General features: G+C 35.0%; 1 protein-coding gene across 3 annotated transcripts in view; it reads right to left on the reverse strand.

Moving 5' to 3' along the window:
* TRPM7 (transient receptor potential cation channel subfamily M member 7) overlaps window positions 1-23,199 on the reverse strand; it is a 122,973-nt gene that overhangs the window by 21,916 nt on the left and 77,858 nt on the right. For 2 of the 3 annotated variants that reach the window (XM_064365668.1, XM_064365667.1), the window contains exons 20-28: window positions 22,414-22,542; window positions 20,315-20,593; window positions 15,105-15,279; window positions 12,217-12,343; window positions 10,280-10,464; window positions 9,389-9,521; window positions 8,007-8,722; window positions 5,846-5,913; window positions 949-1,054 (exon numbers count right to left, since the gene is read on the reverse strand). In XM_064365668.1, coding sequence (XP_064221738.1) covers window positions 949-1,054; window positions 5,846-5,913; window positions 8,007-8,722; window positions 9,389-9,521; window positions 10,280-10,464; window positions 12,217-12,343; window positions 15,105-15,279; window positions 20,315-20,593; window positions 22,414-22,542 — 1,918 coding nt within the window. Of the gene's footprint in view, window positions 1-948; window positions 1,055-5,845; window positions 5,914-8,006; window positions 8,723-9,388; window positions 9,522-10,279; window positions 10,465-12,216; window positions 12,344-15,104; window positions 15,280-20,305; window positions 20,594-22,413; window positions 22,543-23,199 lie in introns of those variants that run through there. The other variant, XM_064365669.1, reaches the window with a different exon arrangement.

The raw sequence follows: 23,199 nt of genomic DNA on the forward strand, positions 1-23,199 counted from the left end.
CCATCTTGGGCTTTCAATAATTCACTATGAAGTAGAATGTTTTGTGATAATTTTTTGTTGATACGCTTTTTGAGATTAAGGATACTGAATGTTAATCAAATACTTTCTCTGCAGCTATTAAGATGATTTCATTCTTTTTCTCCTTTAAGCTAGGATCATGCATCATCATAATTGTATTTTTGAATGTTAAGACAACTTTCATTCCTGGAATAAATCCAATTTGGTTATGATATGTGTTGCTGAATTCAGAATACCAAAGGAAAATGAAAGAAGTGATGGTGAGGTGGACAATATAGTACTATTTTCCTTAAGGAACCTTTATAATTATTCAACTTTTCAATGACATGCATATATAATTTTGACTCATAAAAAAATCATGATATGGAAACATCATCACAATAGAGAGAAATTAATGGTACAAGGTAATATGTATTGTCTGCGACCTTTTGTATAAAAAATAAGAGGTAGAAAAGACTGTACTGTCATATGTGACTGTACAAGCATGAAACTCTAAAGGGTAGACAGTGGTTACATGTGGGGATGGAGTGAAAGCGAAACTTTTCAGTGTTTGTATTTTAATTTTGAACCAAAAATCTATTATTTTTAAAAGTTAAACTAGAAAAATATGTTGAATAAGTGATGATAAAGATTAAAACAGAAGATACAGATGTACAGATACATCTATAAAAGCTAAAAACAGCAGATTTGTAAAAAGTCTTTCTATTCCATCTTTATAGAATAAAAAATTTGTAAAAAATATTCTAATAAAACATTCTAATGAATGCTAAGATTACGACTTATTCAAGGTTACAGTAACTACGGTAGACCAGAATTTTCATCTTCTGACTCCTGCACCATTCACTGCTCAGGTGTTTGACAAACATAACATACATTTAAAGTGTAAATAAGTATGTTTTTTAACACTATGCATATGCTGAAAATACTCACCTTGTTCTGAATGAAGAGGAATGGAAGTTCTATGACACTCAGTAAATCCAGCATGAGAACTCACACGTTTCAAAGTGTTTTCAGAAGTACTGTCATTCTGCGAACACTGTGCATATATATAATTTGAAAACAACTGAACTAAATTTCAAACCATTGTTCTAAGTAGTATAAGAGTCCCTTGATTTATGCTCAACATGCTTTATTCTACATGGACACCAATGGGTATATTACAGATTACGGTTATTTTCTTCAATGACAATTTCAAAAACTGCATCAAAACACCCTATTTGCCTACTGTTCATAAACTCATCCAAATGAATTTTTTATAATAATAAAAACTCACAAAAAAGTTGCAAAAAATATACAAAACTGTGGGGGAAAATGAAATTATTACCAATTCACTTCACCCCCAAAAAAGCTATTATCTTACACGTATCTTGACACACTGATAACAATAATGGCAGGGGAGCTATTTCTTTTAAAGGATCTTGATAACTTTTTAATTGATTCTATGAGCTACTTATACAACAAGGTTATCTATCTGCTTACTATATGTCAAATTTCAATCTGTTTTCCAAATGTGTTTTGACTTTATGTTTTTTAGGTACTTACATCTCTAAATTTTCCCTTAATATTTTTCTATTATTTACGTGTTTGGAAAGCCCTGGTTTGGCACAATAAATATTGCTATTTTCTTTTTTGGGGGCGACAGAGTCTCACTCTGTCACCAGACTGGAGTGCAGTGGTGTGATCTTGGCACACTGCAACCTCTGCCTCCTGGATTCAGGTGATTCTTCTGCTTCAGCCTCCCAAGTAGTTGGGACTACAGGCGAGTGCCACCAGGTCCAGCTAATTTTTTTTGTATTTTTAGTAGAGACAGGGTTTGACCATGTTGGTCAGGATGGTCTCAATCTCTTGACTTCATGATCCACCCACCTCGTCCTCCCAAAGTGCTGGGCTTACAGGCGTGAGCCACTGTACCCAGCCAAATATTATTTTCTTAAAATGTTTCCTGTGATTTGAATTTTTACATTTAATTCTGGAATTTATCTGAGCTTATAAAATTATATGAGAACATAGACAGACTTTTCCAAATTCATACCCAATTGTCCAATCTGTATTTACTGACAAAGCAATCCCTTCCTCAATAATTTCAAATCCAACCCTCTTTGCTACATACTTCTTTAAGACAGGCTCTTGCTCTGTCACCTAGGCTGGAATGCAGTGGCATGATTACAGGGGTCAAGCAATCCTCTCACCTCAGCCTCCCAAGTTGGTAGAAACACAGGTGCACGTCACCACTCCTTGTTATTTTTTATTTTGTGGAGTGACAGGGCCTCCCTATGTTGCCCAGGCTGGTCTTAAGCTGTTCGGCTCAAGTGATCATCCTGCCTCGGGCTCCCAAAGTGCTGCAATTACAGGCATGAGCCAACGCACTCATGACCTCTGTTACAGTTTTATTTTTAGAAGGGTTACTTCTATGTTAGCAGAAATGCTTCCTTACATTTTTATGTATCAACTGTTCTGGCCGCATAATATTTTAGGATCTAACACCTAATCCCGCTCACTTTCTTCTTTTTACCTATTTTTCCAGATGAACTAATGAATTACATTCAACAATTTGGGTAATAAATGACACTTTCACATTTGTGTTCTCAACTGATAAATAGGTCACTTTTTATGTAACTTTCAACTACTTTGAAACCTCTGCCACCTATCATAATCAATGAGTTTCAAAATGTTACTACTGCAATAAACTACAATTTTCATTCAATTAATTTATATCTGAAGGAAATAGAGTTTCTCTGGCTTTGATGCTCCATGCTCCTCACACTACAGTGGATTTATACAGCCAGCCAAGTGCTGACATTTTTCCTGTAGTCACAAAGCAGACTCTAATTTCCTGTATGATTTAAACTGTTTCTCCTGAAAACAGTTCTAGCTATTTCTTGTTTGTTTTAAGGACTTTCTTTAGTATACTCTTTGATGCCATGATATATCAGTTTCATAGAACCACTGATAAGAATTTTCTTTTTATGATAGGGTTGGAGTCTCACTATGTTTACCAGGCTGGTCTCAAACTCCTACTCTCAAGTGATCCTCCTGCCTTAGTCTCCCAAAGTGCTGAGATTACAGGCATAAGCCACTGTGCCCAGCCTATGATAGGAATTCTAACTTGGAACTCATAGATAAGCTTGAAGGTATCTGTGAAACTACCTTACTAGAAAAATTTTGTATACATGCATTTTTGTAGTTTTCCTTGGATTTTTAAAGGGGTATATACCCTAAAAATGGTCAAAAACTAAGTCTCTGACCATCATAAACTAGAACTCATTATTCTGTTCTTATTATTTGAATTATTTTCCTCTAATTACTCAGTTGTTTAAATCGTTCAGGTGCGGTGGCTCATGCCTGTAATCCCCGAACTTTTGGGAGGCTGAGGCGGGTGGACTGCCTGAGCTCAGGAGTTCGGGACCAGCCTGGCCAACATGGTGAAACCCCGTCTGTATTAAAAATACAAAACTTAGCTGGGCATTGTGGCGCATGCCTGTGATCTAAGCCACTTGAGGGGCTGAGGCAGAAGAATCGCTTGAACCCAGGAGGCGGAGACTGCAGCAAGCCAAGACCATACCATTGCACTCCAGCCCGGGCGACAGGGCAAGACTCCATCTCAAAAAAAAAAAAAAAGCTTAAATCAAAACACAGCTACTACTTTTCTGCTAACTCACAGAAACTTGAAATTTCTTGTTTTTATCAAGGAGCACCTGCCACTTAAAAATTTCCAGCACGGTCCTCTTTAAGTTCATTATTGAAAAGGTGGAATCTGTGGGAAAACCCTGATGCTTTACCTTTTCCCGTTAAGAAATGTCTATTTATCCTAATTTTTTTTTCTTATCTATATTGAGTGCTTCACAATACCAAAATAATACCACCAGAGTGTGGCAATACAACAATAATTTGTGTAAAGAAAAAGAAAATGTGATAAACTAAGGTTTAAATAATTCTACATTATAAACGGCTTTACTAAAACTTACGAAGGTCCATAAAACGCTTCATTTACCTATAAAGTCCACTTCGATCCTATATGGAATACAGACATACCATGTGTCATACTGCAATAATTATAAAATCAATTTGGTAGAAGGCAGTCTGTTCTTTCTACTTCTAATTTTAAAAAAAAATTTTAGTTATTTTTTAAATAAAATTTAAAATTATTAAAAAAATTTTTGTTTACTTTTTTCAATCCTACAAGAAAATGTTCTTTCTACTTCTTAGCACTTTTTCTCATTTCTGTTTTTCTTCTTTCTCTTTTCATCAAATGTCAGCTAAGACTACCTAAGTGATCTCAATCCATTTATTTACCTCTGTCAGTCTAAATATGCCTCAATCAAAATGGTTAGAAAACACTGCAAATTATTACAGTCTTATGATAGGTCTGCTGAACCTATACCTATTTCCTCCATCTAAAAGCATATGGGTATATTTTAAGCTGACTTTCTGACTTTTGCATATACTAAAGAGACTTTATGTCATATTTAGGCATCTCTGTATACTCCATAGTCAAATTTCTTACATCATTCTGCTGTTCCTATTTGAGGTAAAAAAAATCATGCAACTTTTCAAACTTAAAGGCAAATACAGAAAGGACAAAACCTAGGTAATCATTACACCTCAATTTGCATATAATAACCATTTAATTCCAAGTTATCGATATCTAGCTAATAGATATTGAACTAAGTGAATCGATTTAGTACAGTAATTTAATCAAAATACATGCTATTAAAAATATAAAATGTTAGAATATAAAAAAGCATTTGAAGGCCAGGCGCAGTGGCTCACACCTGTAATCCCAGCACTTTGGGACGCCGAGGCGCGCAGATCACGAGGTCAAGAGATCGAGACCATCCTGGCCAACATGGTGAAACCCCGTCTCTACTAAAAATACAAAAAATAGCAGGGCATGGTGGCACGTGCCTGTGGTCCCAGCTACTTGGGAGGCTGAGGTGGAAGAATCGCTCCCAGCTACTCGGGAGGCAGAGGTTGCAGTGAGCCGAGATTGCGCCATTGCACTCCAGCCTGGCGATAGAGCAAGACTCTGTCTCAAAAAAAAAAAAAAGGCATTTGAGTCTACTTTTTATATGTGGTGTAGTAAATAATACGGCCTGACAGCAACTTCATAATTAACTTCGATCACATAAAAAGTAAGCATTCACAGAAACTCCTATATCATTATCATTTCCTTGGTTCTCGCTTTAGGAAAGGCCGTCTTTTTCACTGTATGTCACTTAATCTTTTCCATAATTTAATTTCTTTAAGGACTAGAGAAGTTTAACGACTTTCTAGGTGTTTTTAATTATCTTGGTGTAGCCACGTTACTATTCTTAAGGCTCTAAATAGCCACAAATAATATATGACAGCAACATTTAAGAAGTAAAAACCAACCTTCAGGCAAGAAATACACCTTTTTTTACAAGTTGTTCTATAAATTTTGAAACTTATTTAACAAACATTTATCGAATATCTTGCATGTGTACATAACCTTCAGCTTCTTACTGCTAGACAACAGGTTTCTAAGAGTCAAGGTCATGTTCTAATAAACTTTTGAATGTGGGAAGAGTAAGCCCATTAAGTATTTAATCAGTGGAAAACGTACGGGGAGAAGAATTTAAAAAAGATATATAGGTGATGTTTTTTATTTACTTAGTAAAATTATGCAAGCTATTTGTGCCTTTTCATGTTCAATTGTTCATTTTTTTCAAATTGAGGATAGCTTCAAATATTTGGTATCAGCATGTTAATAATGATATCTGCAAAAACTGTATTTTTACTGAAACTTTGAACTAAACATCAAGAGAGCAAAATAAATAGAATTGTGGGTGTTTTAATATTTACTTACGGATCGTATTTCTTTTATCTTGTTTGACGTTTCTTTAAACCTCTGTAAATCCATGCTATCTCTGTGTCCTTTCACAGAAAAGAGATTGTGATGGGAAATTTTTATTTTTCTTCATCAAAATAATGGCATTGCTTAAAGTTTATGAAAATAAGTGATTTATGCTGTTTTACAAGTCCTTTTGATGGCTTTGGATTCTTCCTTAGCTCTTTTGATAAATAAAATTGAAAATATTTACCAATAAGCTGATGAAGACTTTTTTTTTTTTTTTTTTTTTTTTTTGAGACAGAGTCTTGCTCTGTTACCCAGGCTGGAGTGCAGTAGCATGATCTCGGCTCACTGCAACCTCTACCTCCCAGGTTCAAGAAATTCTCCTGCCTCAGCCTCCCAAGTAGCTGGGACTACAGGAATGCATCACCACACCCAGCTAATTTTAGTATTTTCAGTAGAGATGGGGTTTCAGCATGTTGGCAAGGCTGGTCTCCTGATCTCGAATATTTGAAGATATTCAAATTCAAATCCTCCTACTTTGGCTCCCAAAGTGCTGGGATTACAGGTGTGAGCCACGGCACCTGACCAAGACTATAGTTAAGTTTATAGTAATGATAAAAGCCAAAGTCCTTATAAAAGAAACCAACATGTGGTATGAATAAATAGCTTGAAATTTAAAAAAGGTGAACAAGCATTTTTTCTATTAATAAAAAAATACATAAAAGCATTACATATATAATCACTCAGAAAGGAATGATTTATTCTTACACCTGTAACTTAAACAAGAACAGAAAAAAATATTTATTTTGGCAATAACACTTCAATGACTTTAGTAAAAACTGTTTCATGCATAGAGATTGTTCAGATAATATGTTAATAAGCCCATGTAAAAACTGCCACATTAAGGACAGCCTAGCAAGTTATTTTAGGCACTGAACATGCTGATATTTACTGCTAGGCTATATGGAATTCATTCTAGATACATAAATACATAACTTTTCCTATATAATCTGTATATAGAGAAAATACATATAATATATACATATACCCCACTGGTAATACATTAATAAAAAGGCTAAAATGCATTTTTAAAAATAAATTGGAAAAGATTTAATGTAGGAAAAGTTATGTGTCTATGTATCTAGAGTGAATCCCATATAGCCTAGCAATAAATACCAACACGTTCAGTGCCTAGGCTGGCACTTAATGTGATTTTCCATGGGCTTATTAACATATTGTCTGAACAATCTCTATGCATGGAAGTTTTCACCAAGGTTACTGTGTTACTGCCAAAATAAATATTTTTTTCTGTTCTTATCTTATTTAAGCTATCATTGTATAAGAATAAATCGTTCCTTTTTGAAATGTTCTCCTCTGTGAATATATAAATAAGTAGACCATAAATACTAACTTTCCCAGTAGATTCCTAGATTTCTATTGTTGTTCTGATGTAATTATTAATAGTGTACCCCTTCATTTTCAAAGTGTCTTGGTTTGGAAAAAAATTATAACAGCCATCTATTTACAGTACACTGCTCTTTTCCAGTTGCTTCTAACCTCCCCTAGGAGGTTCTTCACGTACTTAACACTTATGAATCACTCAAGTTCTTTCAACAGGAGTTATGAAATCCAACTGAAGATATTCAAATTCAAAAGACAGAACCTAAAATTCCATCAAAGAGGTATGTGTAAATATAACTCTTACAGCCTAATTCAGTCTATTTCCCCTACTTCTGATTCTTTTTTTTTTTTTTTTTTTTTCATTTCTAGAAACAGGGTTTCATTCTGTCACACAAGCTGTAGTGTAGTGGTGTGATCACAGCTAACTGCAGCTTTGAACTCCTGGGTGCAAGCTGTTCACCTGCCTGAGCCTCCTGAGTAGCTGGGACTTCAGGCACATGCCACTACGCCCGGCTACATTAAAAAAAATTTTTTTAGAGATGTCTTGCTACGTTGCTCAGGCTGGTCCTGAACTCCTGGGCTCAAGCAATCTTCCCGGCTTAGCCTCCCAAAGTACTGGAATCACAGCTGTTTGATTCTTTTTAAAAATTTAATTATACTCTATGAAAAGATAATGACTTGTAATGCAGTACATGTTATTATTTTTAAGGTGATAATTTTTCTTAGGCGAAAAATAAATATTGATATACAAATATGAATTTGCCAGACTTACCTACAAATGCTCCAAATTCTATATTATCTCCTTCTGTAACTTTAGAGCAAACAGTTTCTTGATCTTTGGTTACAGTTTCCAAGTGGCTTTTGCAACTTGGCTGAGATGGTGTACTAACAAAAAATTTGGTTGGTGGGGAAGATAGATGTGGTATGCTATTAGATGAACTGCCTAATTTTTGATTTTTACTAAATATTTTTAAGAGCTCTACTCCATGTAGTCTCTGTCGCAGTTCTGGAGGGGAAACAGCACTTGGGAATAAGGCACCAGAAGAGGAACCAGCCTCTGGACAATTAAATTCTTTTCTCTGGGCTACTGCAGGTAAGTCTTGACCAAATGTATTACATTGGGGATCTTTGTCATCTTTCATTAAAATATTAGAAAGAAAAGGATTATTACTTTCAAGATCACTTTGAGGAAGAGAAGAGCTAAGCGTATTTACAACATTATGCTTTTTCCATACAGAAGGTCTTATAGGACCATCACCAATAAGGTTTTGAGCCAAGTGTTTGGAAATGCTCAATTCTCGTGTGATTTCATTATGAACTTTGCTAGCCTCTGATGCTTTCTGAGCAGTGAGTGTTTTTAATGTATCTACCGTCAGGGCTGAAAGATCTTGCAAATGGCCAATTTGAGAATCTAATGATTGTAATGATCTTTTTATGTAGTTGACACGATCTCCAACTTCTTTAATCTGAATGCACATCTGTTCCACTCTGTAGGAGAGAAATAAGCTTTTTTTACAAATGTGAAAAAATAATGTAGAAACTTATTTTGTAGCCTCAATAATAATGATAAAAAGAGAACAATTTTACATGCATTTAAAGAAGATATAAATAAGGTACAGTTATTTAATTATACAAGGCCTACCTTATGTTTAAGAAGGATCCAGTGCTAATCTTATACTAAAATGCAAGATTTCAAAAAACATTTTTGTTCCACAGACTATTTACTCCAATTATCCCACATCAAAGTAACACACAAAAAAGTATATACAGCTACATATACATAGAACTACCATTACTGTTACTGTAATTACACCAAACACCATATGCTTCCAGAATGTAGTGAAGCCAACAGAAAAGAAGAAATGCTGTAAAACAGTGAGGATAGTTTTAGTTTTGTCCCTCCAAACAGTAAACAACAGTAACTCTTCTATTCTCTGCTTCACCACTATGATGTCAACAACTAGGGTAAAAAAATAAAGAGACTGACTGATTGACTTATATGGATTAACAGAACTATCTTTCCAACATACAATGTAAAACTATAACTAAACTTATTGTTTGATAAAATAAATTTAACAATGACCATGTATAAGATATATTACTAACAGATCCCATTTTGACATATAATCGATTTTAACCAAAGGGCTTCTGAACCTTTCAAACGTGACACGAATTCTCTCTTCACTCCCAGAATGAAATTTGTCATCTTTTTCATTGAAATACATCTCAACACACTGCTCTTCAAAATCATGAAGTTTCTTTTGATCTTCTTCTGTTAAGAAAAGTTCTACGGGAGGAAATGGAGATGAAAATCAACGAAGAGCTGTCAAGGTATCAACTTTAGCTCATAATTCTTGTGAATTATTCAGGGTTTCTAAGACTACATTCATAATCTGCACGTTTTAAACTTTTACTACTATGCTTCTAAAGCACTAGACAACTATCCTTTTTTGCTTCACCACTATGATGTCAACAGAATACGATCAGGTACTTTCTCTTTCTCTTCTGATTTCCTTTTACTACACAACATCCCTCCCCTATCTCTCTCATACCTCTCCCCTCACATATCCACTCAGAGAAATTTAAGAACTAATCTGATAGAACACAAAGTCCCTATAAAATCTTAAGCATAATTTGACATGATATGATTAGTTTCATGTAGTATACAGAATATACTAAAATTGCTTTTTAGAATATACTAAAATAGCTTTTTTACAGAGCTATAAAAATAGTTTGTCGAACAGCAAAGAAGTTAGGTTTAAATTATCATTTTAACAAAAACAGAGATGCCATTCTCAAAACGAAGTTTAATGCTAAATCCATTTTTATAGATATCATATTGCACTTAAAAATTCCTTTATGCTGTTTCCTATGTTCCATTTTATAGGAAAAAAAAATTCCTTTATGTTTAGGCAAATTTAACAAAAACCTTTACCATAACATTAACTCACTAAGTCATTTTTGAATAAAATCAATATATAGCCTTCAGTGTAAAACTGATAAGTGATAAAATGAAAACATTTGTCTTAATATTAGTTTACTTACTTGGTCCATCCGAAGTCTTATCTTTCTTTCTTCTCTTACATATGCAGCAAAACAGAGAAACTATATGGCTAAGAATGATAAGTGGAGGAGGCAGAACTGGTTTCTCATGATAAGCCATAATAAAATGATAACGCTGGTACTTCCATACAATATTGGAAATTGCCTTCACTTGTAAATACACATTGCTAGAGAAATAATGAATAAAAATAAACTTTGCTAATCATCTCTTAAAGTTTTAAGTACTGATGATTTTACTGCAATTCTCTACTAAATAAGAATTCAAAAAAAATCCTTCCATAAACAAAACTAACAGCAAATGAGAAACTGGAAAAGATACAGGAAATAAGTATAATGCAAAAGTTGACACTGCTGAGAACCTTAATCACAACTTCCCAAAAGTATCAGCAGATAAAAAATGATTTAAAAAATTTCAAATATATTGCAACTTCATCAGAGAACACGAACCAGAGGGGAAAAAAAAGAAAAAAAAATTCAAATATTGTATGTAAATGGGTAAGACATAAGAAAATACTCAACCTTAGTAGTAATCAAGTAAGTGCAAATTTTAAAAACCAAAATCCTGGCTGGGCATGATGGTTCATGTCTATAATCCCAGCACTTTGGAAGGCCGAGAGGCAGGAGGACTGCTTGAGGCCTGGAGTTCAAGATAAGCCTGGGCACCATAGTAAGACTGACTATTTAAAAACAAAAAAGTTAGCCAGGCGTGATGATGTACCTGTAGTTCCAGCTACATTGGAGGCTGAGGCAGGGACTGCTTGAGCCCAGATGAAGAGACTATAGTGAGCTGTGATAGTGTCACTGCACTCTAGCCTGCACAACAGCCTGTCTCAAAAAATAAATTAAAATAAGTTACTTTATTTACTATCAAACTAGCAACCATTAAAAAAATAATACTTAGTGTGGGTAGAGAGTTGAGGACACAGGTCTATTTAGATTTAAATGTAAAAAGCCCTAAAAGTACATATACTGAACAGTCCTGCTTTTAGAAAAATATTCTAGGAAAATAAATATTGCTCAAAGATTTAACTACAGTGTGGTGTTTAGGAGCAAGAATTACAAACAATCTAACTGACCATAACATACTGGATTGAAAAATGATGGTCTATCATGGAATATCAGGTAGCCATTAAAAATAGACTGAAGAGGAATATTTGTTGATCTGAAATAATCTTCATGATACTTTGTTTAGTTATAAATGGTACATAAAACAGAAAAACAGGCTAGGCACAGTGGCTCATTCCTGTAATCCCAGCACTTTAGGAGGTTGAGGTGGATGGATGACTTGAGGCCAGGAGTTCTTGACCAGACTGGCCAAATGGTAAAACATCACCTCTATTAAAAATACAAAAAAATCAGCTGGGCATGGTGGCGCACACCAGTGATCCCAGCTACTCAAGAGGCACTAGAATCACTTGAACCCAGGAAGTAAAGATTGCAGTGAGCCAAGATTGCGCTACTCCAGCCTGGGGAACAGAGGGAGACTCTGTCTCAAAAATAAATTAATTAATTAAATAAAAATACTATTTTCGGAAAGAAAAATGGCTTATATATATTCACCAAAAAAAAAAAAAAATGATAGAAAGATGTACACCAAAATATTAACAGTGGATTTATTGAAAATTTTTCTATCTGCCTGTTTTCTGTATTGAATGTGTATCTGTTGGCAACCAAGGAAAAATCCCAGATAACGATTAAATTTATAAAGAAAACTGCATGTTGTAAGATAACCAAATTTAAAATCTAGAACTCATTTGATTAGAAAAAGCATGTCTTATTTTAAATTTTTCAAATATAATTTTAGTAGTTTAAGCCTCAATAAAATTTTTAGATTTTAAGTTCTGTAAATTTCCTTCAAAATACGTGGAATTGCATATTAAATCATCTTATTACAATAAGCAATTGAACAAAATTCTTACTTGAAAAATGCAATAAGAAGATTAACCATAATGATATACTGTACAAAGAGGTAGACTGCTTGAAGAAATGGAGTCAACCATGTCCCAGGACCACAGATATGAGGGATAGAAGAATCATTTGCACACACTTTAGAAAGAAAAAAAGAAAAAAAGTTAAATATAGTAATTCACCAGTAACTGCTATTCATCATTGTTTAAGGTTATTTATTTACTTAAAGTAAGTTTTGATCATGTACAAATCTGTTTCACAGATTCCAACAAAAGCCTCTGGACAGAGAGTCACAGAAATCCTAGCTTAAGAGTGTTCAAACACAAAATATTTTGTGAGAAATGTGGGTGCTACCTGTTTTACAACTTTATTCCAGAAAAGGAAGTATATTTAGGTGTTATATTTACCCTTGAAGGCAGAGTTTAGCCTGAGGCGCATTAAGGAGGGTAAAATTCCTGAATCAACCATATTATAACATTTCTATAAGAAAATGTCTGAACTCTCCCCCCGCCCCTCCCAAGATGGAGTCTTGCTCTGTCACCCAAGCTGGAGTGCAGTGGCACGATCTTGGCTTACTGCAACCTCTGCCTCCTGGGGGCAATTCTTCTGCCTCAGCTTCCCGAGTAGCTGGGATTATAGGTGCCCGCCACCACACCCAGCTAATTTTCTGCATTTTTAGTAGAGATGGGGTTTCACCATGTTGACCAGGCTGGTCTTGAACTCCGGACCTCGTGATCCACCCATTTCAGCCTCCCAAAGTGCTGGAATTACAGGCGTGACTGAACTTTAAGAGTATGGCTGACTCATAATCTTACAAACATAAAGAGTATTGAGTAGATCTTATTATGTCACAAAAACAAGGCTGAAGAAATAGCTAAAGTGCCTCTCAAATATACAGGGATTAGATTTAAATTCCTTATTTTTCATCACCCCATCTGAAAAATTTCTGAAGCCAGAACATAGCTAATTACAAGCAAGGAAAGGAAAAGCTTTAATACCCCCCACAGCATTACAAGGAATAAAGTAAATAAACTTAGGTAGGGCAAGGATTAGAATTAAATAATGATGAATTAGTGGTAAGTTCTACCTAAATATTTATAGTATACTTAGCATTTAGTATTTGGTAATTTTTTAAAAGTATATGCATCAATGACATTCCTAATGGCTCTACCATTCCTTTAAATGGCTTTACGGGCAAATTAATGGTAAGGTCCTTTCACTCTTAAATAATTTTATGAATCTATTCTATTCAGATTAGTTTGTGGAAGCAAATACCCAAGAAAGAGAATGCAGGAAACTAAAATACTATACCCAATGCTTTACAACTACACAGTTAGAACCATATCATTAGAAAAATAGCAGACAGCCGGGCATGGTGGCTCACGCCTGTAATCCCAGAACTTTGGGAGGCCAAAGCAGGCGGATCACTTGAGGTCAGGAGTTCAACACCAGCCTGGCCAACATGGTGAAACTTCATCTCTACTTTAAAAAAAAAAAAAAAAAAAAAAAAAATACCCAGGCATGGTGGCGAGCACCTGTAATCTCAGCTACCCCAGAGGCTGAGGCACAAGAATCACTTGAACCCGGGATGCAGAGTTGCAGTGAGCTGAGATTGCACCACTGCACTCCAGCCTGGGTGACAGGGTGAAATTGTCTCAAAAAAAAAAAAAAAAGTAGCAGACAATAAAAACCTGGAAATAACACCAAACAGAAGCCATCAAGCACAAAATTAAACCAGGCTGGTAAAACATCATTAGTTTAACTACCGTCCAAGAACAAATAATGACCACAATTTTCTATGTGGCCACCCTTGGACCTAACTATAATCCTCTCACTACATGGCCAGCCCTTGACCTAATCACCTATAAATACGAAGAAGGGAGTAACACAGACACTGGGGGAGGGAGGAATGAAAGAAGAATAAAGAGTAAGAGTGAAAGAGAATTAACAAAAGATTCTGTAACTCCAATGTGGAAGTCAGCAGAATACTCCTGAAAGCTGACAGCATCACTTATGAAAACGGGTTATCTAATCTCATTAACTAAGACAATATAAGGGTCAAAATGTGAATAGTAACAAAATTGAACTACACACTTAATATTCACTTTCAAAATAGGGTTGTAGTTCAAGATGGATTAAAGGTTGTCATTAAAAAAAATAGGGTTGAATCAGTGGGAGTTGTGTCATTCCAGAGAATGACAAGTTGCAATAAAAACCTTAAGTATCTGTCATCCACTGTAAAACTCAACATGCTGTAAGCTTTCAGTATTCACACAGGATCATTATTTTTGTCATTAACATTGTGCTTGACTTCTCAATATCGAATCCACCCTGAATAATCTAGGCTAAACATGGTAATCGCATCCTCCTTGCCTGTAACCATTTTAGAGAGAGGCAGGCTGAAGCCAACTCAAGCTAATGAAATAAAAGGACAGGTTCAAAAGGGAATTTCTGTGAAAGGGACATTTTCTTCTAAAGAGAACCATGGATAAACAGTGTCTCTTTCCTCCTGTTGCTAATGATGGTCTTATGATCATAAGGGAAACCTATAGAGCTGGCAGTGGGATGAAAAAGAGCAGGTGTCCTTAGCTATGAATTAACCAACACCCTAAAGATCAGTGGACCTAGCTCAATATTTTTATGTGAGTTATTAAATATCCTTATTGTGTAGGACATTTATTAGACTATATTTCTATTACTTGTTACTAAAAAAAAAATCCTAAAATACTTTTTCTTCCAATTAATTTGTATGTTTCTTCTGGAGTTCACTAATGCCTTTGTGTAGGGCTTAGGTTGTTAATGGTTTGACTTCTGAAAATAAGCAATATTGCTGTAATTCAATACTGGTTTTAAGACATAAAATAACCAAAAGATAAATTTGTAAATAAAAAATTCTTACCATCAATTTCGTATGCATAAACTTCACCAAAAATCATCCAGTATGGATTAAAAACTATATCTTTAGCAAGTGTCCAAGACGGTGCTTCACGAGGATAAAGTATTGCCTTTCTGGGAACACCAAAACTAAGTAATACAAGAGCCATAATCACTACAATGTAGAACATATTGGCCACCTGTTAAAAAATGAACACTGTTAAAATACAAGGAAGTTTAAACACTATGACAAATCTTTTTTTTTTTTTTTTTTTTGAGACAGAGTCTTGCTCTGTCGCCCAGCCTGGAGTGCAGTGACATGATCTCAGCTCACTGCAACCTCCGCCTCCCGGGTTCAAGCAATTCTCCTGCCTCAGCCTCCCAAGTACGAGGGACTACAGGTGCCCAACACCACGCCCGGCTAATTTTTGTATTTTTTTAGTAGAGACGGGGTTTCACCATGTTGGCTAGGATGGTCTCGAACTACTGACCTCATGATCCACCTACCTCAGCCTCCCAAAGTGCCAGGATTACAGGCATGAGCCATTAAGCCCCGCTGACAAATCATTTTAAAAGTTTCTAATGTTCTAATAGACCAAATCCACTAAACACAAAAAAACTTTGAGATTCTTTTTGTTCCTAGTGATAGCTTTCAGAAAAATTTCATCACTGTATAAACCTTAACATCTAGGAGATTATGAAAAAAAAAAGATCTATTAAACTAAGCAAGTCATGGGCACCTTCATCTACATAATGAACTGTATCACTAGTTCAAACTGAAGTGTGCCTATCTCTGGGGTACATGAAGTAAAAAAGTACAGAGACTCGGGCAGATCTAGGGAATCAATTTCCATAACTGCCCTTTCCTAAAGCTTCTCTTTTTTTTTTTTTTTGAGACGGAGTTTTGCTCTTGTTACCCAGGCTGGAGTGCAATGGCGCGATCTCGGCTCACCGCAACCTCCGCCTCCTGGGTTCAGGCAATTCCCCTGCCTCAGCCTCCTGACTGGCTGGGATTACAGGCAGGCGCCACCATGCCCAGCTAATTTTTTTTTATTTTTATTTTTAGTAGAGATGGGGTTTCACCATGTTGACCAGTATGGTCTCGCTCTATTGACCTCGTGATCCACCTGCCTCGGCCTCCCAAAGTGCTGGGATTACAGGCGTGAGCCACCGCACCCGACGCTTTTCTGTTCTTAGAATGAAGGCACAGACTCTCTCTTCTACCTTGCCTCTGATAATTGTACTTTGCCCACTTCACAAAAAAAAGGAATACTTCTCACCCATCCTGAATCCATGGGTGCCTTGTTCTGGGATATGAAAACTTCCTAGGAGCCAAATAAAGCAATCTGAATTTTATTAGCATGGGTGTTGAAAAACTAAATGATACCAACGCCTGGGAAACAAATACTTTTGTAAGTCGTGTAATTTGTAATTTTTAAATTCAGTAAAATGAAAAAGGGCCTAATTGAGCTAAAACCTAGTAATTCATTGAAAAATAATTTTCATTGTTAAATCACAATGTGTATTTTGACATAATTACGTAAAAATTCAAAGAATTAAGCAAAATGATATAATAAAACTTTACTTCCTATTTACTTATTTAGGTATATGAGTTCTCCAGTCTGTACTACTTATTGTCCAGCCTAGACAATATAAAAAAGGGAATATATGGCCAGGCAGGGTGATTCAGTAATCTTAGCACTTCGGGAGGCTGAGGCAGGTAAATCACTTGATGTCAAGAGTTTGAGACCAGTCTGGCCAACACGGTGAAACTCCGTCTCTACTAAAAATATAAAAATTAGCCAGGCATGGTGACACATGCCTGTAATCCCAGCTACTCGGGAGGCTGAGGAAGGAGAATCACTTGAACCCAGGAGGCAGAGGCTGTCGTGAGCTGAGATTGTACCACTGCACTCCAGCCTGGGCAACAGAGCGAGACACCGTCTCAAAGAAAAAAAAAGTGTGTGTGGGGGGGGATATACATATAAAAAAGTGAATGCTTTCTCACTCTATCAACATGTAATATTCATTCATAAATAATTATCTGAGGAGAATGGCTTCATGCAAAAGAGAATACATTTACAATAACTCTGTACATTACCCTGTGAACTTAAAACAATTGTAATGACAAATTAAAAAGAAATTATGACATTTTCATATATTTTTAAAATAAATATACAGTGACAGTAGAAATGGAAGGCAAGATATGAAAGGTAAAGGGGACAATAAGTAGTCAAGGCTGGATAAAGTAATTTTATGGAGGCTTAAGATTAGAAAGAAAAGTTGTGCGGAGAGCTGAAGAGTCTTAAAATGTTAATTCGAATGAAGAGATTAGACTTGACGCTTCATCTTTAAAATTTTGTTAGATTAACAAATAAATTTTCTTTTTAAATTAAGAGCTATGAGGCCGGGCTCAAGCCTGTAGTCCCAGCGCTTTGGGAGGCCGAGGCGGGTGGATCATGAGGTCAAGAGATCGAGACCATCCTGGTCAACATGGTGGGACCCCGTATCTACTAAAAATACAAAAAATTAGCTGGGCATGGTGGTGCGTGCCTGTAATCCCAGCTACTCAGGAGGCTGAGGCAGGAGAATTGCCTGAACCCAGGATGCGGAGGTTGCGGAGAGCCGAGATCGCGCCATTGCACTCCAGCCTGGGTAACGAGCAAAACTCCGTCTCAAAAAAAAAAAAAAAAAAAAAAAAAAAAAGAGCTGTCTTTGTGACTTGCAGAGGCCTAACACGCTCCAAAATTCTTAAACTGGATATTCTTATATGCAAAATGGACAAATAATGCCATCATTGAGCATTTGAGAGGATTACTGAGAGAATGCATGTTTTCAAATAAACAAAATACTGCAAAACAAACCAAAAATATACGGGGATAAAAGATATTAATAGGCAAAAAATTTATCAAAACATTATCCATGTTATTTGACATATTTTAGAATACAAAACCAGGTCAAATATTCCAAGTGAAACCCAAATCGGTATTGAAGTAACCTAAAATTATTCATAGTCTGTGGTTGATGATTCATAGTTGTCTTTGGATTTCACAAACCTTTTCACATAAAGCCTAAACGACAACCAATTCCATGACGTTGATATAAATTTAATTAATTAAAAATATGTGATTATCAGCTTGCTCATAAAAATGACAAGTCTTAAAGTAAAATTTAAGAAAATGAGGATTATTAGTTTGAATGTATAATGTATATAGAATGAGTGGGAGAAGTTTAGCATTTACCATGTGATTTTCATTAGTTTGCTATTAAAAGATGTATTAGGTTGATGTAAAAGTAATTGAGGTTTTTGTAATTACTTTTGCACTAGCCTATAAAATGTGAGGGAGGTTTCTTCTTTTTTTTTCTTATTTTTTTATTTATTGCATTTTAGGTTTTGGGGTACATGTGAAGAACATGCAAGATTCTTGCATAGGTACACACATGGCAGTGTGATGTGCTGCCTTCCTCCCCATCACCTAAGGTTTCTTCTTTTTCATCTTTTATTGTCTTTAAGCTTTTCAAAGCTGTTTCTTCTGGTTAGAAACTCCCTGCTCAGAAGAAAAATCCTATATATTTTCTAAACTCCTTTGAAATGCCATAATCTTTGTGAAAGCCTTCATGACAGAATTGGTTACTAGCTCTTCTATCTTCACATAACAATTTTTATTGGTTCACATACTGTATTTTTGCATTTTACATATTTTTCGAAAGCTACCTATCTGTTCACAGGTCTATATTTAGAGATTCAATTTTCAGTTCCATGAGGATCTGGACCATGTCTTATTCATCTTTGTAGCCCCAGCTTAGTTTAACTCTTAACATAAAATAGATAAACAACGATGAAATAATGAATGTTAGAATTAGAACAACAAACATTATGAAACTTCTGAAGGGGATGTAAAGGGAAGCTAGCACTAGGGGAAAACAGACAATGATGGAAAAAATGACCAGCTGACAGAAGAAAGACATCCTAGTGGAGGGTGGTTCTAGAGAAGATCACAAATAAAGCCTTCTGTACTTTCCAACTCTTCCATTTACATTACCATTAAAGTAACTAGATACCACTAAGTCACTAAATAACCTGGTAAGCAGTAAGAGCTACTACACCTTTTTTCCATGCTAAGATGTTATGCTAAACCTAATTCTTCCCCAAAAAACCTTAATTGCCCTATTTTTCCTTGAAATACCATAATAATGCCAAAACGTATGAATAATGAGTACTACTTCTTGGATGTGAAAAATAGTACACAAGTAATTCTCAATTAAGGGGAGGAAGACACATTCTCTTGAAGAGGAATAGTGCAGCGTGGAACAGCAAATATTATATAATAATTTATATTTAGGAAACCTAAAAATCTTATTTTCAAGATGCAAAGATAATCTTGTGAGCTTAGTAAGGTTACTTAAGAAATATTTAATTTAGAAGACTGATTTTCTAAGATTAAGGGAGTATAAGAAACTATGAATAGATTTTTGTATTAATTAAAATGGGACAAATATTTTAAAATAATTGAGAAACAGCATATATTTTTAAAGCCTATTTTGATAAAACTACTATATATTCATTCACGAGACGTTTGAAACAAACACATGCATTCATACATGTCTTGAGGGATGGAAGGATATACACTAAACTGTTAACAGTGAATGTCTCTGAATGGTGATTTGCCTGCATTTGCTGACATTTCCTAGGAAGAACAAGAATTTTAGAATAAGGAATAGCAACAGCTGTATTACAAATTTTGCCTTTTTTGCCACTGAAAACCAAAAGGAATTATGGCAAGGAGTAGACCCAATATATTTTAGATTCAGTGTATAAAAAAATTACACATTAAACTTGACATCTAGATTTAAAAAAATAAAACCTGCCACTCAGATAAGACTATGCAAAAAAGCAAAATACTGGGCATATTATCTTAGGAAAAGACTAGATATTCTGGATTTAACTTTTGAAAAATAGCCTGGATCAGTGAAGACAGGAAGAAGGAGTTACCGAAAGATATGAACCATAGATAGTATTGGTATAGCTAACATTATCTCGCAAAGCACAAAATGAGTGTAGGGGATTGGAAGTGAGCATGAAAAATTCTTAAGGAATAGTAGATTTGAAGTAGGAGGCAAACAAACACAAAATAAAGGACATTCACTGGCTCAAATAAAACTATGTTAATAACACTTTTGTGATTTTTTTAAATCAATAAACCCACGAGTATTATCAAACATCTCTCAACTTACCATTTTTCCAATCATCATTACATAAGGTCCTGCCTGTTGATTTACAGCTAGAAAATCTAGCAAACGCACATACCAAAATATTATGTTAAGACAGTAAATTAATCTTCCAGCCACAAAAATATGATTATCATATGCATTTGCAAAGTTCCATTTTGCTCCAAATCTTAGTCCAAATCCAATGAAGAAAGAAATTATGGCAATTGTATCACTGATATTGAAGTAATCACTAAACCATACTTTAATCTTCTGGTTTATTTTTCCAGCTTCAGACATAAAGATCTAAAGGTTTAAAAACAAAACAAAACAAAAGTTTAATCAATTTATTCCTATTAAAACACATACAGCATTCAATTATAACATTACAGCAGAACTTCACATAGCTTTTAATTATTTATTTATTTTGAGACAGAGTCTCACTCTGTTGCCCAAGGTGGAGTACAGTGGCGCAATCTTGGCTCATTGCAACCTCCATCTCCCAGGTTCAAGAGATTCATCCAACTAAGAAGCTGAAAATCTAGATTACAACACAGTTCTCTAGACCTAAATTGTAAAATACTTTTGAAAAATTGTTTTATTTCAAATTAAAGCAGCACATGGATATCCTGGTAGTAGCTGCCAAACATGCCTTCTTTGCAGAAAGTAAATAATTCAATGGTTTAAATAGCTGTATTTATCTAACTTATTTAAAACGTATGCCTCTTCTCCTAAATATATGATTTTAAGAATTATCTTTTGGGAGGAATGGTAACATGTTCACATCTTCAAAATTCATGGTATATCACAGATACTACAAAGTCTCGATTTCACTCTTCTGCTTTAAGCCAATTAATTATTCTTCCCACTAGAGGCAACCACTATTATTATTGTCTCATCAACACTTGCAGAAATATTTCATGAATATACATATTTTAAAATGCTTTCCAATTTGCTTTTATCATTTAACAAGTCAATTGCTTCAAACATGCTGACAAAACAACAGATTTAATAAAACTATGGACCATAACACTCAGAGGAATTTAAAATGCAAAATAAGCTATTTAATAAGAAATTCCTTCTGGTTTGAGTTGGTGTTTGGAAAAGAAAGTCCTATGATATCTAAGTGAGAGACAAGTACAATGCCTTCTAATTATTTTTGCAATTTCTTGTATTCTCTAAATGTAAGGCAGAGACATGAAATAAATCAGAGGTACTTATGCAAGTATGCTATAAAACAATATTCATGTACCTACTACTTCAAAAACAAAGTATAAATATTTAATAAAAAAATTTTATTCAAAATCAGGATATTACAAACTTTACAATTTAAACTAAAAATGGAAAGACACAGGGATACACGACTAAATGATCATTCCGTGGCAATACAGTACATTTTAGTAGGCAGTACAATATAAAAGCAAAATAAAGACCTAATTATTTTATTTTACTTGAGATAGTCTCACTCCTTCACCCAGGCTGGAGTGCAGTGGCATAATCTCGGTTCACTGCAACCTCCACCTCCAGGGTTCAAACAATTCTCCTGCCTCAGTCTCCTGAGTAGCTGGGATTACAGGCACCTGCTACCATGCCCAGCTAATTTTTGTATTTTTAGTAGAGATGGGGTTTCACTCTGTTGGCCAGACTGGTCTCGAATTCCTGACCAAGAGTGATCTGACTGCCTCAGCCTCCTAAACTACTGGGATTACAGGTGTGACCCACTGAGCCTGACCTAAAGACCTATTTATAATTTACCTACCTGATTGGCTAAATTAGGTAGGTAAATTAAAAATCATTTAATCAAATATACTTAATACTTTTGAAGAGTGATAGAGAACAAATATGTGAATGTTCAGGAAATAAAACAAAAATATAAGCTACATTTTTATAGGCTACATTTCTGACACAAATCATTTTATTTATAATCGTGACAAAGTATACAGCATACACACATCTCTATTCTTATCACTATTTTGGGAACAGCAAAATTACACAGGTTCTACACTTCTACAATGTCATCACACACACACATACCCACATATACACCCAAAACAAACAAACAAATAAAACCAGAAAATCCTCCATGTATACAGTAAATTATTGGTAGAAAAAAATTAAAGACATACCTCACGGACTTTCTCAATGGCATAAGTAAAAATATAAGCAATAACAATCCATTCTTGAACTGAAGGTAATTGTTCCATTTGTACAAGAACCACAAACGTATAAAGCATCAGAAATCCTAAATATGCCAACTAATAAAAAAGTAAAGGTTATATAAACATTGGTTACAAAATAAATCTTTTAATTATGAACATTTCAAGCACACACAAAAATACACATTAAATGAATCTTTATGAATTATCCCCTAGTTTCCGTTATTTTAAAACAGTTTTAGAGATACTTCTCTTCTTCAGCAGAGACATTGCATTTACTGGAGTATAAATGGTCCCCAGTGTATAAACCTGTTGTTCTACGACTCTGTCAACCTTTAGTGTCCCATAGAAGGGATTTTATAATCAGATTAATGTTCTCAGCATAGGTCACACAATTCTATTTAACTCATACCTAGAGTATCATAATATATTAAAATTACTGCAGAATTTCACCACCATAATCATTAAGGAACACATACTTCCTGCCTCCTTCCTCTCCCAACCAAACAGTATTCCTAAGAAAGACAACTGGGGCAGGGCACAGTGGCTCATGCCTGTAATTCCAGAACTTTGGGAGGCTAAGGCAGGCGGATCACCTGAGTTCAGGGGGGTTCGAGACCAGCCTAGCCAACAGGGCAAAACCCTGACTCTACTGACAAAAAACAAAAAAGCAAAAAAAAGCCAGGCGTGGTGGTGCATGCCTGTAATCCCAGCTACTTGGGAGGCTGAGGCATGAGAATTGTTTGAACCTGGGAG

This window comes from Aotus nancymaae, unplaced genomic scaffold, assembly GCF_030222135.1.
Source record: "Aotus nancymaae isolate 86718 unplaced genomic scaffold, 86718_ANA_hifiasm-v0.15.2.pri h1tg000062l, whole genome shotgun sequence".
Taxonomy (NCBI): domain Eukaryota; kingdom Metazoa; phylum Chordata; class Mammalia; order Primates; family Aotidae; genus Aotus; species Aotus nancymaae.